Source organism: Rana temporaria, chromosome 4 (genome assembly GCF_905171775.1).
Source record: "Rana temporaria chromosome 4, aRanTem1.1, whole genome shotgun sequence".
Classification (NCBI taxonomy): domain Eukaryota; kingdom Metazoa; phylum Chordata; class Amphibia; order Anura; family Ranidae; genus Rana; species Rana temporaria.
In genome coordinates, this window is record NC_053492.1 from 371046598 (window position 1) to 371061550 (window position 14953).

The window sequence follows — 14953 nt, forward strand, 5'->3', positions numbered from 1 at the left end:
GAACCTCAAAGTAGGGTAAGCATGATCTTTGTATTGTTTTATGAAAATGTTAGTAAGGATTGCATGGCTAGAGCAGGGTGGTTCCTTGAGTCTTACCTTTACTAAGCTAAACCCTTTTTCAGGCTACTTACTAAATGGATACTAGGATAAAATCAGTAACATGACATGTCATATAAAGAGTGCAATGTGTTTAATAGGCCTGAGCATAAAAGGAGCAGTAAATTATAATACTAAAATATAAAACAGAATAAATATTGAACTGTGGTGGAAATTTCAAGATGTATTTAATATGTATTGTCATAATGGCACCCAGTTTTAGTACTGCCGCAACCCGCTCTAAATAGAACTGATTGGGCAGTCTGAGGCTGGTTGAATCTCGTCTGGAAGTAGAAAATGTCTTGAGGTTGGAGTGTGATGTTTGCAGCGTGGGCGTATGTCCGCCGGCGAGGGGCCCTCTGTGCATTTTGCACCGACGATCGTTGAGGAGGGGATGCGCTCACTCCGCAAGCACACTAGTGGTTATGGACAGATGTGCGCTCTTATCTGGGTCTTGTCTGATCAGCATGGCTTGGGATTCGTAGCGTACGCCTGTAGATAGCCTCCATTCCACCTTTAACAAGGGTATAATCTGGATATGCATTATTCTATGGAATGGCGCAGATTAAGGATTCTATCAGCGATTAATATGAGAGCTTGTGAGCGTTTCTGGAGGCAGGGGGGCACATGCACTCCCTGCCCAGACACACCCATAAGACTTTAGCCAGCATTGTATGTATTTCTATTCATTGTATTGTATTCATTGTATTATATTCTATTCATGTATTCTATGGGACTTCCTGTCAGAAGGAATGTCCTTATATGGTGTTTGCTGTGTTGAGCCCACATGCTGTGACATCACTTTCCATGGAGGAGGTCACATGCTGTGACGTCACTTCCTATGGTCACATGCTGTGATCTCCTCCAATCAGATGTGGTCTGGGAAGCCTATTGTGGTAATAAAACTGCCTGTGAGGGCGTTGGCAAAGCAGACATGACTGGGAGCTAGACTGAGAACAATTGGTGATGGTCTCTTGACTTGAATGGATGGGCAGAGAATGGATGGTGAGTGAACTTATTTAGCTTAAAGATGGGTTATTTCATTAAGACGAATTCTGTGCTTAATAGCACAGGGCAAAATGGCGGTGTGCTCTGCATACCATGTCAGGAACAAGCAAATATGTTTACACTTTAATATATACACTAAAAAAATTCAAACTAAATCCAGTTTCTAAAATGTTAACACTCGGGGAGATTTACTAAAACTGGCGCATTCATAATCTGGTGCAGCTGTTAATGGTAGCCAATCAGCTTCTAACTTCACCTTGTCCAATTAGGTTTGGCAATAAAACCTTTAAAGAGGAACTGCAGTCTGCTCACATAATTTGCAATAAAAATATCTTTGCCATTCTGAAGCTTCCCTCCAACCACTTTGCATATTATTTTATATATACTGTGATGCTGTACTTGTCAAATATGCTGCAGAAATCTCCCTTCACTGAGTCTGGCTGCAACCATTTTAACTGTGGGAAGCTGAAGCTGCTGCCTGTTCACTTCCTGGATTTACACAGATACACAGAGGCACACCTACAGCTCTCATTGGCCCTCTTATGACTCATCCCCCCTCCCTTCCTGGCAAAATCTCACGAGAGTGAGAGTGAGAGCTGTGCATGATGTCATAAGCTTAGGCTTTTTACCAGACAAGAAACAGGAAGTGGGCCATATAAGGTATTTACTGGCAGAACAAAAAATGTTTTACTATCCAAAGTTAAATAAGGGCAGACGATTTAATAGATGGAAAGATACAAAAAGATACAAAAAATGACTGAAGTTCCACTTTAACCACTTAAGGACCAGTGCATGACTATATACATCGACACAATGGCTCCTGTGGGAAAGGGATATACCTGTATGTCCCCGATTTAAGATGCGGCATTGTGGGGGTGCGCAAGCGCCATGAGTCCGACCGCGGGTCCTGCGGACTCGACCTGAAATCGTCTCACGGAGAGGAAGAACAGGAAAATGCTGATGTAAACAAGCATGTCCCCATTCTTCCTAGTGACAGGACACTGATCACCGTTCACCTGTAATCGGGAGCAGTGATCAGTGTCATGTCACACTCAGCCCATGCCCCCCTACAGTTAGAAGCACTCCCTAGGACACACTTAACTCCTTCAGATCCCTCTACTGGTTAACCCCTTCACTGTCATTTTTACATTAATCAGTGCATTTTTATAGCATTGATCGCTGTATCAATGATAATGGTCCCAAAATGGCGTCAAACGTGTCCGATGTGTCCCCCATAATGTCACACTCACGATAGAAATCGCTGATCGCTGCCATTACTAGTAAAAAAAAATATATAATATATATATAATTATGCCATAAAACTATCCCCTATTTTGAAGACGCTATTACTTTTTGCGCAAACCAATCAATAAACGCTTATTGAGATTTGTTACCAAAAATTATGTAGAAGAATACGTATCGGCCTAAACTGAGGAATTTTTTTTTTTTATATTTTTTTGGGGGATATTTATCAAGTAGTAGAAAATATTTATTTTTTCAAAACTGTCGCTCTATTTTCTATAACTGCAGAGGTGATCAAATACCACCAAAAGAAAGCTCTATTTGTGGGGGGGAAAAAGACGTAAATTTTGTTTGGGAGCCACCTCACACAACAGCGCAATTGTCAGTTAAAGCAATGCAGTGCCGAATCGCAAAAAGTGCTCTGGTCTTTGGCCAGCCCAATGGTTTGGGGCTTAAGTGGTTAAGCTGATTGGTTGCTATGCAGAGCTGCATTTGATTTTGCACTCTCCAGTTTTAGTAAATATTCCCCATATCGACAACAAGATTTACTTACCTGCTGATTCTACTGGCACTACATGCAGTTTCATCATACTGCCTATGCGAGTTGGCAACTTTTCTGCAAAGTTCACTACTTTGAAGTTCTTATTTTTCAGAAATTCATGGAACTCTTCATTTAGCAGTTTTAGTGCAGGTGAATCTTATATATAAAAAAAAATACAGAAAAAAGTATTATAATAAAACATATAATGCCTAGCATAGCGCTAGTGCCTGGTACCTGTTAGAAGGCAAGAGTGAGGGTTGGAAATGTCACTACTGTGCAGCTCACTGTTCTTGCTGGAGAAGAAGATGTAACTGAGGAGGTGAAGTACAAGGACTGCTTCTATTTAATTCATTCAGTTACTTATCAGACATTCAGTTATTAGGAAATCAAACCCCGCCTCTAACAAGATAGCCACTTCCACACAAAGACAAAGGGCCAGATTCGGGTAGAATCGCCTATCTTTAGGCGGGCGTAGCGTATCTCAGATACACTACGCCGCCGTAAGTTTGAGCAGCAAGTTGTGTATTCACATAGTACGTGCGCTTAAACTTACGGCGGCGCAGTGTAACTGGGCCGGCGTAAGCCCGCCTAATTCAAAATAGGCTGGCTGGGGGCGTGTACTATGTAAAATAGTAGTGACCCCACGTTTTTGACGTTTTTAACGAACGGCGCATGTGCCGTCCGTGGACATATCCCAGTGCGCATGCTCCAAATGACGTCGGCAAATCGTCATGCTTTCGACGTGAACGTAAATTACGTCCAGCCCTATTCGTAAACGCTTTACGCAAACGACGTAAAAAATTCAAATTTCGTTGCGGGAACGACGGCCATACTTAACATTGGCTGCGCCACATAGACCCAGGGGTAACTTTACGCCAGGAAAAGGCTAACGTAAACGACGTAAAAAATGCGCCAGGCGGACGTACGTTTGTGAATCGGCGTATCTACCTAATTTGCATATTCCTCACTGAAATCGACGGAAGCGCCACCTAGCGGCCAGCGTAAATATGCAGCCTAAGATATGACGGTGTAAGAGACTTACGCCGGTCGGATCTTAGGGAAATCTATGCGTGACTGATTCTAAGAATCAGGCGCATAGATACGACGGCGCCCAAATGGACTTACGACGGCGTATCTGGAGATACGCCATCGTAAGTCTCTGTGAATCTGGCCCAAAGTGTGTAACAAGGCATGATAAGGCAGCAATAGAAAAATGTTCCACTGCAGAGAGGCAATGGGCAATACTGGTGACTAGTCCTTTGTTCTATACTTGTTCTCAACTTGCCTGGGCACAGCTTTCACAGTTCAGGCCCTCTTTAAGGCACTAATAGGACAAAACTAATGCTGCGTGCACACGGTTGGAATTGAGCTTGATGTCGGAAAATCCGACCGCATGTTTGCTCCATCGGACATTTGCTGTTGGATTTCCCGACAACAAATGTTTAAGAGCTGGTTCACAATTTTTCCGACAACAAAAGTTCTTGTTGGAAATTCTGATTGTCTGTATGCAATTCCGATGCACAAAAATTCTACGCATGCTCAAAATCAATACGACGCATGCTTGGAATCATTGAACTTAATTTTTCTCAGCTCGTTGTAGTGTTGTACGTGACTGTGTTCTTGGCAATCAGAATTTCCGACAACATTTGTGTGACCGTGTGTATGCAACACAAGTTTGAGCCAACATTCCGTTGGAAAAAATCCACAGTTTTGTTTTCGGAATGTCCAATCGTGTTGTTACTTAATAAAAGTACATTTAAGATTTAATATCTGACAGATATGATATGGTTTAAATAAGAGTTCTTTTGACCAGAAGTGAAAGCTTCAACATAATCTCTCCTAAATATGGACAATCTCTTCCTACATGAGATTAGTGATAATTCGATTTTTAAGATAAATTAATTAAACCGAAGGTCATTAACTTCCCTTGAATGGGGCACTTAGCTATACATGAAAGAATACAGCCAATGAAGGCGGCTCCGCCTAGACTACAGGTTTGATGTGATTTCTTCCTGGCTTGTTTGTATATTAAGTAGGTATATGAGACCGACAGGCTCCATGGCACCTTGTCCCCCAGCATTCATGCATATCAAAAGAAGAGTGTTAAATAGATTTCCTCAGACCTAGCCTGTCAGCCCAATTAACCCTTACAGAAAACCATCTCCTACACATTTCTTACCCTAAATTATATATATATATATGTATGTACAATTATTCCCAGTTGCTAATGGCGATTACTCATAAAACTTCTCATAAGGCAACAGTGTGTACACGGCATTATGGTACCCATTTCATTAACATAAAAATTCTCTAAAAACAAGTGGCTATAGCGTGTTGTATATGGTGCTGTGAAAAAAATTAACATTAACGTTAATTCTAACTTTGTCTGCATTTGCAGCATTTTCTTTTCATAAAGAGCCTTGTTTCCATGTAATTTCCTTAGTATGGAATATAACAAGGTAAAATCATATATGTAATAAGGAAGTTTCTGTGTTATGATAAATAACTTAACAGAATAACACAACTAAAAACTTTAACTTACCTTTGCTTAGCTCCTTAACCTCTACTGATGGAAAGAGCAGCAGCCTTGCATTAACCGAATATTCTGCTAGTCGAGATCCATGATGGGGAACACTATAGAATGCGATTCCACGTGTATTCTTCACTAAATCATGCATACCTTCATCCTTAGAGGCATTTACCAGCATTTTTTTCACTAGCAGACCTGCAAGTTGAACAATAATCTTTGTTGCTTTATTTGGACTATGATGATGACTGGTGTGTTAGAGAAGGACAAGTGTAAATGTTTGGAAGTGGGGAGGTCAGTAAGGTGCAATTTAATGTAGTTCACATTATTAATTTGAAAAGGACCACTATGTTTTTTTTATGAAGGAGGAAGCTTGAATTACCAGCTCAATTTTATTTTTATATTTTTATTAGAATTTTATGCAAAAAGAGTAGAGAGTACAACTCTTACATCAACAGTAGTATCGGAATAGAGATAACATATGGTCCCACAGCGCAGGTGGGTGAAATAAACGTATCAATGGCAGGCAGAGCCAACAAAGTAACATATCGTAAGAGGAACTTCTATAGATAACTGAACCCCAAAAAAATGTCTGACACACAAGGATAAACCACCCTAACAGGGCGCTCAGATAACCTACGCAGGGGACATGGAAAAAATATATAATGGGTCAGCATTTACATAACCCACCAGTGAGCTGACGTGGGCTACAAACGCCTCCAAATATTCCATATCAAATAGCAAATATGAAAATCATGAAAGTCTAAAGTAGAAAGAAAGAAAGAAGAGAGAAAAGGAAGACCCCACAACCCCAACCCACTCTCTTTAAATGTCTACCAGCTCAATTCTAAGGATATATGGGCTACTATGATTATAATGAGAGGAAGACAGAGGCCGCATGTTCTCTAGCTATAGACATTTTGGTCCATGTGCTTTGTTCATAGGCTGATATCTCTGGAAATGGAGGAGGGTGGTGGGGGGTCAATATAACAACTATTAAAGTTTAACTCCAGGAATTATTTATATGGCATACTTAGATTGGTCCAGCTTGGCACGGTGTAAATATGCATTACTCATACCTGATAGACAGCTGGGGAAGGTGAAAATCGCTGTAGTAGTCAAGGCTACTACAGCGATAGCCATAATCTTCCTGGTCCTTCTCAGATTTTATGTGAGAAGCTGCCCCACTGCACACTGACAACAGGAAGTGACTCTCAATGCACTACCGCCACTTATAGAACACAATGTATTTTTTCAGTGAATACAAGGAATTATCTTATTGTACAAGGTTGAAAGAAGGGGGCAGTGAAGTCACAATCTCCACCTTGTCCAGAGAACGTGTTTTATTTATATTAAAAAAAGATTATATTATATATATATATATATAAAGCTTTCTATGAATGGCGGTGAATCCAACTGGTTCAGTGTTTCAATATTAGCATATCTCCCTGTGGTCAGTGGAACCTGCCTGCTGCTGTGTGGTACTCTGTCTCAGCAGCAAGGAGGATACTTTTCGCCCCTCGCAGCAACAAGCCATGCCTGACCGGTGCCCATACAGTTGGTCAGGACAGGGCAGAACCCTAAACACAAGTCTCTTAGAGGGGACAGAGAGTGCTAAGTCTGATTAAAATGTTTATTTTCCCTGCAGTTGCCCATTGCTTTGTAGTTTGCAACTGTTTTATTTGGATTCTTCTTCAAGGTAGTCTCAAAGTGTTAGCTCTCTCTTTTCAGAATATAGTTTGTAAGTAACATAACTTCTGTGATGTCAGTTCAATTCCCAGGACAAAGATAGTGCACTTCTGGCAAGATCACCAGTTTTTTCTGTACTTGCTGCAAATGTTTGGGTAGCCTGAAAAATGTAAACGAATATAGCCACCACATCTAAGTACTGGTTAGCTGCAATATATTACATTTTTTGTTCTTAATTTTGGAAATGAATGTGAACCACGGCTTACATTTGAGTTCAAGTAACAGCAAGGAAAACAGTGTTATCTGTAATTAGCTCTAAAACAACCCTTGAATATTAGCTACCAAGGCCTTTAATTAGATGCAGCATTTCTCATAAAAAAAATTGTATTTGTTTGTTGTGCATATTTGAGATCTCAATAGCATATAAAGTCCCATTTCATGACCTAGTATTTTTTCTATGGGTAGTTATTACTATGTTATTTCTTTGTTTTTGTTTCACTTTTTTAAAGTTTTGTAAAAACTCTGCATTTTATTTAAAAACTGCATTTATTCTCCTAAGTATATAACGTGTTTAAAGAATTCATAGCTTTGAACTTACCTCCCATGCTGTGCGATACCCATATTATTGGCCGTTCCCCAACACCAGCAGTCTTTAATTTGCTAAGAAGTTCAGTACTTCTATAGGCCATAGACTTTCTGCAACAAATAAAAACTTTTGTGACTGCTAGTGACATGCTAAATGTTTCCATTGTTGCTCACTTTTAAAATCAGCCATTCTATTGCATTTAATAGTGTTATCCAGCTTTTTTATTTATTTATTTTTTAGATAAAAAGCATGCGGCTGAAGAACATTTTCTGTTGGTGATATAATCATTTTATAGACTAACTATACTTTGCTTCTATTATTTTCCTGCACTTAGTCGAGTTAATAACCATCCAAGGGTCAGGCTAAAGTCAAAGCTGTCATTACAATGTATTAACTTTTTACCATTTTAATATACGGTACATTTTGTTAGCTACTATACAGGACAATAAGTAAGAAACTCAAAGCTCAACAGGAAATGTTGGGTTTTGTTATAGAGTATGTCAGCAAGGTTATTTGAAATATAAGCCTAATGTTATATTATAATGAACAGAACCTTGTTCAGCTATAAGAATACTGTACCAATGGCTGCATGCAGCTGCCTTGATGTTTATAATATTAATATTTACAGCCCAAAATAAAATGGATACACATTTTCTTTTCTTTTTGCCATGTCCCAAATTAAGCCTTATGCCCTGTACACACGATCGGTTCGTCTGATGAAAATGAACCGATGGATTTTTTCATCAGATATCCGATGAAGCTGACTTTCATCAGTCTTGCCTACACACCATCAGTTAAAAATCCGATCGTGTCCAACGCAGTGACGTAAAACACAATGACGTGCTGAGAAAAATTAAATTCAATGCTTCCGTGCATGCGTCGACTTGATTCTGAGCATGCGTGGATTTTTGACCGATGGATTTCTCCACAGACGATCGTTTTTTTCTATCGTTTTTTTAACCATAAGAAAAATGTAAAACAGGTTCTATTTTTTTTTACAGATGGGAAAATAAAACTGATGGGGCCCACACACGATCGGTTCGTCCGATGAAAACGGTCCATCGGTCCTTTTTATCAGACGAACCGATCGTGTGTACAGGGCATAAGTCATTTCACCAAAGGCTGGCTTTTATTTTGTCATACACAGTATGATTGTTTATGTATGTTTGGTTGCCTATGTGTATAGCATAAACAAATTAGATCTGTACTGTCATGTTTCCATGGTGTTTTTAGGTCTATCTTTTCGAATATATGTGTTTCATTAGAGGTTCAGTAGCAGTTAATCCAAGTATCACACTGCATGCTAATTGATAAAACTACATGATAACTCCACATTCACATAACCACATTTTGGCTGACCTTACTAAAGCATTTAAACTATAGTACAGCAGAGTACACATACGTAGATACCACAATAAATGGGATTTTTGATTTAATCCTCTTCTTGAAGTACATCACAGGACACAGGAATAACTAAATTCTTGGACCACTGGGGTTATATTCTGCCTCCAGTTGATGGAAAAATACAAAGCTGTAATCCAGCCCTGCCTAACCCTTCTACTCCTAGAATTCCTTCAGTTTTGTAACAACCAATATCAGAAAAACCTCAGACACACCGAAGATTTCTGTGTACTATGTGATACTTCAGAAAAATTATTTTGCAGGTAAGTAAAACATCCACCTGGCAATACTTAACAAATGTGTGAACAAAAGACCAGGTGGTAGGCCTTCGAGACCTGAAAAACAGAGTCACACGCTTGGCTCACAGTTGAGGCATGGTTTCACAATCTAAAATTGCTGTCCAGCAAAAAAGAAAAAAAAAAGAAAAAAAACAGGAAATTACAGTATTGCCTTGTACACACGATCGGGTTTCCCGGCGGACATTTTACCACCGGGAAACCCGAGGGGAAGGCCGAGAACCGGCTCGGCAGCTTTTTCGACATACACACGGTCGGTTTTCCTGGCAGGAAAACTGCCATGAGAACTTTGGCCGGGATACCTGGCCGCGTGTATGCTGCACCGCAGTGTTTCCCATAGGAAAACTGCCAGGAAAAAGACCGCCGGGAATCGTGTCAGGAAAAAAGAGAATATGTTCTCAATTTTCCCGCCAGGATTCCCGATGGTTTTCCTGTCGGGAAAATTGAGATGGAGCATACACACGGACAGTTTTCCCGGCCAAAAGCTGTCACAGCATTTTTCCTGACGGGAAAACTGGTCATGTGTACGAGGCATATGGTCTCCTGATTGCCTGGAGTAGGAATGACAAATCCAAAAACCCCTATCCTTCCAAACCTGCGCTTTAACAACCATGCTGTTCAAACCAGCAACTGTGAAGAAAGATGGTACATGGGTCCTTGGGACAGCAGACTAAACAGTCTGTAAAATATCTAAAAGCTAGTTATAAATTGGGGAAGATGCCATTTTCATTTAGTTTGCTGGGATCGGCACCTGTACACATTGAATGCCTTTAGTTGCCATTGTGCTGTGCTAAGTTTCTAGTGTGTCTCTGCACAGATAAGGAGAAATGGGCTGCCTTCAAGAATACTTGCCTTGCATGCGCTGCAACTGAAAACTCTGTATATAATGCAAATTGTTAGACAGTGTGATTTGAGTTTTTTTTTTCCTGGCTAGCTGGTAGTGTGCTGAGAAATACATCTGGTGTAGTTTTTACTTGTAACAGTAGGTCTAGACAATCGAAGAGGGGCAATGGAAAGTCCACCAGGAGCCTGATTATATGTGAGTACTATACACCCACCATAGATTTGTCTGACTGCACCTTGACACAGTAACTCTAAAGTTGGGAGCACCAATGCAGAAAAGATAGGCGAATCGTCCTGAGGTCCTGCACATTGATCAGAAACTGAGCTTCCTCCAACAAACATGCCATTGAACTGAGAGGGAACCCAGGACTCCCCCACAACCTGATGAGTACTTGTCTTCATAACCCTTTAAGACATTGAAAGAACTCAGACTCCAGCTCTAGGCTGGAAATCCCCAACTCCATGGCTAACCTGGTCTTCCTAGTAAGACATGTAGGGAGATCCAGAGACTGAACCCATTTGTTCCACACCACCAGAATGTTGAGTTGCAACAGCTTTGAGTTGAAATGGGGCACATGGGACTTCTTGAAACAAGGCCACCATCAAACTCAATCAACCTGTTCAAGAGCTTTAGATCCAAAATTGGGCAAAAATCCCTAATTGGCTTGAGAACAGTAAACAGCTGGTAGCCTCTGAACACAATGTGTTGGACCCTATGGTTTGGAAATATCCTGAGGCCAAATGGCTGTACATTATAGAAGTGGGGGTATCCGTCCACTGAGAATATTACAACTACAGTCTTGGAGGATTTGGGAGCACCGTGCTTTATGGAACTGGGTGTGGGACTTTGGCTTGGAACCTGAGGTCTGAGAGGGACAAAAGGAACACTTCCTAGTCCCGACTAACAACCAGAGTAATCTGAGATGTTGTGGATAAACCAAGGGTATTGGACGTGAATACGTTCAAGTTGCTCTTTGCTACAGAGTTCTCCCAACCAAAACTTGAGCAGTAGGATATCATATGAAAGAGTTGACAGATGGTCTGCAGATCTTGTCCAAACACACATCAGTCACTATTACCCAGCCTAGATCAAGTCTTGTGAATATGAGGGGTTGACCACTGCACTGTTGGCGCACGTAATGTACTCCAAGAATGTCTCTTCCCACCAAGACTTAGAATTCAGCATTCATGCCCATAGCAGGAATTTTGTCACACCAGTTGCCTTAAGTAGGGATTATATTAAGCAGCTTCCAGAGCAGGAATATCTTCCCCGTTGTTGGGTAACTGATTACATTTTGTCAGAACATTTGGGGTCAAAAGAATACATATAAGATCTCACATTTTATATGTTTCATAGTGTTCCATATTCATATATATGTTTAGCAGAAGCGACACCATTTTGTGTCTTAAGTTGAGTCACAGTTCAAAACCTATGAATAAGGCTGTGTTACCAGAAGGACTTTATGTCTCACCGGGGGTGTATAATCCTTATATGTGCCATCTCCCAGATCATATCTCTTGGGGGTGTGACACTGATAAGATAAACGAGATGAAAAGCCTGGCACAGCATGACACAACATAGTATTGTCTTTATATATTGAGGCCATGGGGCTTATTCACAATCCCAGTGGAATAATATACTGTATCTCAAATAGTATTGTTTCTTTATAAGGCCTTAACAATATACGTGTATTAGTAATTCATATATTATAACTCGTTAAGCACATATATAGTGTTATCCTTACAAATGTGAGATCACTTGGCATTGAGAATCTATATCTGGGACGCAAAAGGTTTTGCCTTGTGAAAGGTACTTCAAAGGTTTTCACTAGTCTTAAGAATTAAACAGATGTATGAGCTAATGATATGTAAACATTCCCAGTCCACAATTCACTAGAAGTGCCAGGATGTCTGACAATTGTTTGACATACAGGACAATTTATGATGGTGCTATACCAAGATAAAGTCAGGGGGGTCGTAAGTCATGATCAACTCTGCTTGACCCTAAAATTAGGAATTATTCCTTAGACACCACTGCCCCCTACAGGTTAATATCGGCATGGTTCAAGATGGTCACCCACCAAAACATATTGTCATGTGACATCGCCAGTCATGTGATAGGGAAATACACACCCACTTTTTTGGGGACATAAAAGTGATTACACAAGACAGGAGGGAGAGCTTGGAAAAAGCTCGGTGGGAGAGAGATGGCAAGGCTGATGCGAGCTGAGCTCTGGAGGGCTGATGGCTGGAAGCTGCTCTGATCTCTGAAGAAGCTGGAAGGCAGAGAGTGACTGCAAACATGTAAGGGGTTCACAGAAGTCCTTCATTAGGACTTTCTCACTTCTCAATACAGGAAGAGCTCTTACATACTGGTAAAGTATAATCTTACATCCTCTATGCAATAGGTAGTTTAAACAGATACCAACTGGGGCCATTCTATTATCTTAGCAAGTGTTAATTGGATCTGGAAGATCTTTAACTGCAGCATAAGATCCTTCAGAGGCAATTAAAGAAGTAACGCATAGACGTACTGTATATAGACACTTGTTACATATATCGATCACAATATCATTGTGAATCCTAGTGAATGGCCTAATGTTGGGATATGTTTAAACAAGTGATGCATTAGAGATAGGCCTCGTACACACGGCCGAGGAACTCGACGTGCCAAACACATCGAGTTCCTCGGCCAGTTCAGCACTGAAGCCGCCGAGGAGCTCGGCGGGGCGAGAGCTCCCATAGAACAACGAGGAAATAGAGAACATGTTCTCTATTTCCTCGCCGAGCTCCTCGTCGGCTTCCTCGGCCGAAAGTGTACACACGGCCAGGTTTCTCGGCAGAATTCAGCCAGAAACTCGGTCGGAAGCTGAATTCTGCCGAGGAAACTGGTCGTGTGTACGGGGCCATAGCCTTGTGTGTTAAAAAGACATTCTTGGCCAAATTACCAAGAACTGTCCACAGGACATCTTGTCTTTGTGTTTTAAGAAGCAGTAGCAAGAGATCTGTCTGTTATTGAGAAGAGATAATACAATGTCAAGGTTATGTCACTTTTAAATACACCAGGATGATTTAAATAAGAGCTATGGATATACCTTGTCATATAATGTAAATATTATCTGAACATTCAACCATTGTTCATATCCGATTGTAGAAGCATACCAATTATTTGTTATAACACGAATTGTACCTGATTTTAGTTTTTGCACTACATCTTTAGTTAATAAAAATATATATATTTTAAATATTCATTTGTATTGCTTGTCCTCAAAATAGCACAGGTAAAAGAATTGTGATATCTTGTATTGTAGGAAAAGTGTATATCTCCTAAAGCACAGATTTACATATTTTCATAAATACAATAATATTTTATAGTTCAGAATAAACATTCTGACGGTATATGTAGGCTCTATGCCAAGATACGTCAATGGTTCTGACAATTTGATTAATGTTGGCAAGGTTATGTGCATTTTTCCCTTCATTGAGGATACTATGTACCCATTAGCTCTTCTACCAGAAGTCTCTACTTGACCAGAACAATTGTTGAGAGTATATGGTGTTGCATGTCCCTTTATGCAAAGATCTCAAAGAATTTTGATTTAAACAGAGCATCTGTTACTTTGCCCATCTACTAAGGCATACATCCTTGTAGCTCTCTCTGGTCATCCCTGGGTAAATCTTAACTAGACATACTTTGGCACAGCACTTGGAATTGGAGCCTTCCCCACAGACTTCAGTTCATGAAGAGGAGATGATTGTTGCAGTTGAAACATTACTTTGTGGCTCCCCACCACGGGTTGAGGAAGGGCTGGAAGTACCTGGTTAATGTTGATTGTCAATGAGTGGGGTAGGATGCAAACCTATATCAAGCTTGTCACTGCTGCATTCTCTGCACTTTATAATAACTTTACAGTTTTTAGCAAAATGGTCTGAGGAGGCACAGCATTTATACCATTTTCCAAATATCTGGAGAAGCTCCTTGCACTCTAGCAAAGGATTTCCCTTAAGCCCAGAGCATTTATTAAGAGGGTACGTTTTTTTGTAAATTGGGCACTGGCGATTAGGAACTCTATCTCTGTCACAAAAACACTGTTATCAGTAGAAGAGGTTGCAGAGTTCTCTTAAGGAAAGACTCTGGGGTAGATTCAGGTAGGGAGCGCGTATTTGTGTGCGGGCGTAACGTATCCTATTTACGCTACGCCTCCACAACTTTGACAGGCAAGTGCAGTATTCACAAATCAAAGTTGCGGCGGCGTAGCGTAAATACGCCGGCGTAAGCCCGCCTAATTCAAATGTGGAAGATGTGGGCGTGTTTTATGTATTTTTTATTGTGACCTCACGTAAATGGCGCTTTTTCCGAATGGTGCATGCGCCGTCCGTGAAAGTATCCCAGTGCGCATGCTCCAAATTAAGCTGCAAAAAGCCAATGCTTTTGACGTGAACGTATATTACGCCCAGCCCTATTCGCGAACGACTTACGCAAACGACGTAATCAACGGAAAATTCGACGCTGGCCCGACGTCCATACTTAACATTGGCTGCGCCTCATATAGCAGGGGTAACTTTACGCCGGAAAAAGCCTTACGTAAACGGTGTATCTGTACTGCGACGGCCGGACGTACGTTCGTGAATAGGCGTATCTAGCTGATTTACATATTGTAGGCGTAAATCAGCGTACACCCCCCTAGCGGCCAGCGTAAATATGCAGTTAAGATACGACGGCG

General features: G+C 40.7%; 1 protein-coding gene across 2 annotated transcripts in view; it reads right to left on the minus strand.

Moving 5' to 3' along the window:
* SERAC1 (serine active site containing 1) overlaps positions 1 to 14953 on the minus strand; it is a 112585-nt gene that overhangs the window by 4747 nt on the left and 92885 nt on the right. For both annotated transcript variants that reach the window (XM_040350951.1, XM_040350949.1), the window contains exons 14-16: positions 7702 to 7799; positions 5430 to 5612; positions 2900 to 3043 (exon numbers count right to left, since the gene is read on the minus strand). In XM_040350951.1, the coding sequence (XP_040206885.1) occupies positions 2900 to 3043; positions 5430 to 5612; positions 7702 to 7799 (425 nt within the window). The remainder of the gene's footprint in view (positions 1 to 2899; positions 3044 to 5429; positions 5613 to 7701; positions 7800 to 14953) is intronic.